The 5421-nt window shown below is 35.2% G+C and overlaps 1 protein-coding gene across 1 annotated transcript; it reads left to right on the forward strand.

Annotated features, from left to right (window-relative positions):
• Positions 1-2758: 2758 nt before the first annotated feature.
• LOC112455639 (sodium-coupled monocarboxylate transporter 1-like) lies at positions 2759-4063 on the forward strand (the record flags this gene model as incomplete). Its single annotated transcript, XM_025017675.1, has 4 exons — positions 2759-2977; positions 3067-3118; positions 3335-3402; positions 3718-4063. Coding segments are annotated over 4 exons (507 nt in total), but the record flags the coding sequence as incomplete, so codon positions are not given.
• Positions 4064-5421: the final 1358 nt, after the last annotated feature.

Genomic DNA, 5421 nt, shown 5'->3' on the forward strand with positions numbered 1-5421 from the left:
GTGTCTCTTGATCAGCGAGTGTAGCTGATCGCAGCGAGCGCCCTACTTAACGCCCGCGTCGGACGGTGAGTTGCGCCGCCCCTGCCTACCTTCTGTACGCGCCCCGTTATTCGCTAAATATTTTCTCCAGTAATTCAAAAAGTAAGCTTCGGACAAAATTTTCGTACAGGAAAAATTGTCTTAAAATCACTTCAAAAATACGTCTTTACAAGGACGCGGGGTTGTTCTGAATCACCCTGTATATATATATATTTATTTATTTATTTATTTATAAATATAAAAATTAAAATTTGTAAATATAAACGTAAATGTAACGTATAGCGCATCGTCGATTTGCCAACGCGAGACTCGGCATTCGGCGAGACGCGAGAAGCGATACCCGAAATGCATGGCATCGTGGCATAGCCGGCGCGTGCTAAGCAGCTACGTCACAGCTCAAGCAAAAAGGAGACAGCAGATCGTATGTCTGCCCTTCTCTTCCCGCTCGAAGCTTGACGAGTGCCGAGTCAGCCGACTGGCACATCCCCTCCATCTGAGTAGTTCGGACACGAACCATAGCACGGACACGAACCATGTGTGTACCGTTACCGAGCGTAATGACGTAGTTGACGTCCACTTTCTTAGGCGGCGCATCAGTATACGTCCGCTGGAACGGAATGATCCCGGTGGCCGCTCTCAGGTTTCTCTTTGTTATAGGTTATAATTTCTTCGAACGTCTCATTTTTATTCCAGGCTTTCAATCTCAATTTCAAAGGTACGTTATTGTTTGTGCACGTCTTCTGAAGAGTGGGAACATTTCATTTCGTACATATTACTTATACAACTGTTTATATTAGAAAATGAGGTAACAGCATTTTTAATTTTTGTTCAATTATTACTAATTATTTTACATTCCCACCCTTCATTAGTACTATACTTTACTCCTGTAAAAGGATTTTGCGATCTATAAAGCCGTTTCAAAATTAGACCTTTGACTGTAATTGTCGGTAATTGGGTCACTTTAGCATCCCCTTAAGGGGATGCTGGAGCCGTCTGTTTTACCGGCATTTTTTGTCGGCACGTAGCGTCGTATTAATTTGACAAAATTAAAAATCCTTCTCCAGAATTGCAGTACATACGTTAATGATTCGGGGGAACTCCGATTTTATATAGAAAACGAGAAAAAATTACGGAAGTACAGATTTCCTTATCCTACTTTTATCCCAATATGGCGTCTCGAGTTGCGGCGAGCTGTCAGCTCGTCACAAGATGTATTTCATATAAAAGATATACCATTGGTACGAACGCGAAAACAAGTTCCCCCGAATTGCACAACAAGAAAAACATCGATAAACCCTCCAAATCAAGATTTGGAAGCGTAATATAAAAGTATAATGTCGATGTGCATTGTGCGTATGTGTGCGTGCAATGTAACGTGCTATCCATGTCTATATCTTTGTCTATACAAGGACAGATATAGTCGATAACATAGAAAATGGCAATTTTGTCGGTTATACAGACGGCTCCAGCATCCCCTTAAGGATGTATCACTGGTACAATCTTAGACAAAAGTGCATGAAATTTGAAATACTTGAATATCTACGCCTAACGCATAGTAAATCTAGATGTAAGATACTCAAATGATAGTAGGAGTCTTATTTTTACTCCTACAAAGGTATTTTTTACTTTACAAATGTTTTTTCCAGTATTATTTGCGATTTTTGTAATTTATGAGCCTAAACTTTTGGCAGTAAAAATGCCCTGATTTCAACTTCATAACGTCAAATTATTAATAAAATTAATAATTAATTATTAATTAATAATTAATTATCATTAATTATTAATTTATTTCTTTAAAACGGTGTAGTGAAGACAATTGAAACTTGACAGATAGTTTCATCTATTCGTATACTAGATGTACAAAAAAATTCAAAATATTGGTAGCGCTCCTTCAACATTTTTTTAGCTGTTTTATCCGTCAAAATCGTCTCTTCCCATAAAAATACGTGTAAAATCAGTGAAAATTAAAATCGTTATGTCTCAGCAACCGTTTAGTGGATTCGTTTCTACTTTTTTTGTAGCACATCAGGAAGACTAAAAGAACATTCTCACAAATTTTTATCCACTTGGTAGCGCTTTGAAAATAGGTGCAATACATCCTTAAAGCGAGGTACATTTCACACCCGGGCACGCCGTAGGCGTGCCCTAGGGGGAGTGCGGGGGGGCAAAGCCCCCCCGCCCACGCCTCAACATCCATGCACACCCATATGTGCATGGGGGTATGGGGAGGGTGCGGGGGGGGGGGCGAAGCCCTTCCCCGCTCACGCATGTACTTCGGTATACGCATGTGGTCACGAGGCATGTTCTTAAAACTGCATTCTCTATACTGTATAATTACATTTTTTTATTATGTTGTGTATAGCAGTAGGCTCAACTTCTGAATAGCCCCTTTCTCCGAATTTTATGAAACTTCCACCAATTGTTGACCATTAGTGTCATTAGGTGGTTCTTTAATGCTCTACACAATTGCTGCAAGTTTCATTAAATTTGGAGATAGGGGCTATTCAAAAGTCTTACCTTTTAGTTATGTCATTGTTGTAGCAAATGCGAGTGATATGTGTATTTTATCGTAACAATAGTTAATTCTTAAAATTATTTTGGCTTTGAACAATATTCAAAATAATTCAAAAAATTATTATTATTCAAAGTGATTTGATGTATTTTACGCCTATCGTTAATTAAAAGTCTTTTATTTATATTTTAAATTAAATGATATGTAACAGGTATCTCGTTATTGGGTACACCAACGGAGATTTATGTACATGGCACAAGTTATCTATTCTTGTGTTGTACGGCCTTCTTTGTCACCTTTGCCACGTCTGTCGTATATCTGCCAGTTTTTCACGAGCTCAAACTCACCAGCACTTATGAATACCTCGAGAAGCGTTTCGATAAAAGAATAAGATTGCTAGGTTCAGTCCTCTTTGCCATCAGTATTGTAAGTAAAGCCAGAAAATCATATTTGTATAAATCTTTCCATAAGTGTGCATCTTAAGTGATATATCGATACACAATGGTTTTTTTTAGATAACTTGGCTTCCGATTGTCATCTACGTACCTGCATTGGCCTTCAATCAAGGTATATAAGGTTCCAAACAAAAGTTCAATGAAAATTTCATAGAGAATTAATCCAATAATTTCTGAATTTGCACATATTCGAGTTTAATGAATAATTATAATTATGCATGCCCGTGCATGTGTAATTTTAACTTGTTTGAAAATATGTCGTGCAAATATGGAAATCACAATGCGGTATCATTATATAAAAAATCATTTCAGATTTCTCTATTTTCAGTCACCGGAGTAAATGTACACATAGTTACACCCTTTGTATGCATCGTTTGCATATTTTACACCTGTGTGGTAAGATAATTGACTTAAAAAATATAAAAAAGAAAACAAATAAAAGATATAAGAAAATAAACGCATGTAATGACGTAAAGAATTTCAAATTAAAACTAAATGAGTATACTCTTGCATACTCTTTATATTTTTTCTTTATTTTTTTTAAATAAAATAAATATTTAATTTTAATTGAATTATTTATCATATAATTGGATTGATCCCTCGGATCGATATATAACAAATAATAAATCCAACATAATAGCATTTAGAAAATAATTTAAAAATTTTTATATTTAGTATAACTTTGTTGAAAGATTTTATTATTTTATTCAGGGTGGCCTCAAGGCAGTAGTATGGACAGATTTCTTTCAGACTTTTATTATGTTCGGCTCCATGTTGTTAATTACAATTAAGGGAACAGTGGATGTTGGTGGATTGTCGCTAGTAATTCGAAGAAATCTGGAATCCGGAAGACTCGAATTACCTACGTACGTGCATTAAACGATAACTTTACCTAATTGATAACGATACAATAATAAATCTGTTCGTGTTACTTGCATTCTATACATACTTCATTCTTTCTCTCTTTAATGTTCGAACATACATTCCATCTAGTTTTAGATAAAGAAAGTATTAAAGACACAGTGTCATTAGGGGAGACACTCGGAAGAGCTAAAAATACGTCTATTTTTATGAATTCTTTTACGAAAACTATTAATGTCATTCCAGCGAGATTTTCACCAATTTTTAAAATACATATTTTGATATGTAACACAAAATTTTGAAATAAAAATATTAATAAATAACATCAAGCACGCGGCCTGGTTTATCAGTTTTGCTGTAGCAGTGTGCAGTATGTAACTATTGTCGCTTTTATAAAATTTATCTAAAATAAGAAAATTAAAAAAATTCTTAAAAATATGAATAAATCTAGTCTTTGTCTCATAGCTAATTAAAAAAAATCTTCAATTTTGACAAACTGACAGGATTTCCCCAGATATTTTGATTACCGTTTTTAAAACAGTTTTAAGAAAAACACATTCAAAGTTTAAACTGCATGAAAGACAAGCTATTGACGAGAAAAAAGGTATTGTATTTTCTAAGATAAGGATTAATAACAGACAGGCTATTCTTGAGCAATCTTATCAAAAGGTTTCTAAAGATCATTGATTATAGAAATACATGGACGGAGCCATAGCTGCTATGTAGATAAGGAGATGATAATACACTTAAGACGTAAGATGTAAGACGTAAGACGTAAGATAGGGGACCAGGACATTGAATTCAATAAACTTGGATTATCTTCGGTAGGATTCGGCTCATATATGTGCGTGCGCGCGCGCGCGCGTGTGATGTGTATGTATATTAGTGTCCTAAAATTCGCGGACACGAAATGCACAACGTGATTGTCTCTGCTAAAAGAAACGATTTTTTCCTTTGGCAAAATTGCGTCTAAACTACTTTTTAAATAAGAGCAATTTGAAGCTAACGAATGAGCGCCTAGGTTACACATAACTCAGGGGCGGCGCGCGTGGCGTTTGAGCGTGTACGTATATGTGTCAATGGATATATGATAACTACCGTATACTATCCGATCCAAAATGTTTCTTTTTTTGATCATAACAATCATTTAAATATGAACCTATTTTGATACTGCAAACATTTGAAACCATCTTTGATATATATTGTATACTAAAAATTGTAGTTTAAATTTCGAAAAAGCTCATATCTAAATGATCATTTATGATTAAAAAAAAAGAAAAATTTTGGATTGGATAGTATATGGTAGTTATTAAACCAGATTACAAACTGCCGTGTAAACGTAGTCAATAATGCCTTTCACTTGAGGTTAGGTCAGTATTCATAGTCGGATCTTATATTTAAGACCGTCTTAAGTACAATCTTAAGATGTCATGAACCAATCACAGAGCCGTACTAACATCTTAAGACATTACTTAAAACAGTCATAAGATCCGACTATGAATACGGGCCTTAGTCGCGTTCAGATCAGACACAGACGTCTAGGCTGCATCATTC

Source organism: Temnothorax curvispinosus, unplaced genomic scaffold (assembly GCF_003070985.1).
Source record: "Temnothorax curvispinosus isolate PA1 unplaced genomic scaffold, ASM307098v1 QBEX01006282.1, whole genome shotgun sequence".
Lineage (NCBI taxonomy): Eukaryota > Metazoa > Arthropoda > Insecta > Hymenoptera > Formicidae > Temnothorax > Temnothorax curvispinosus.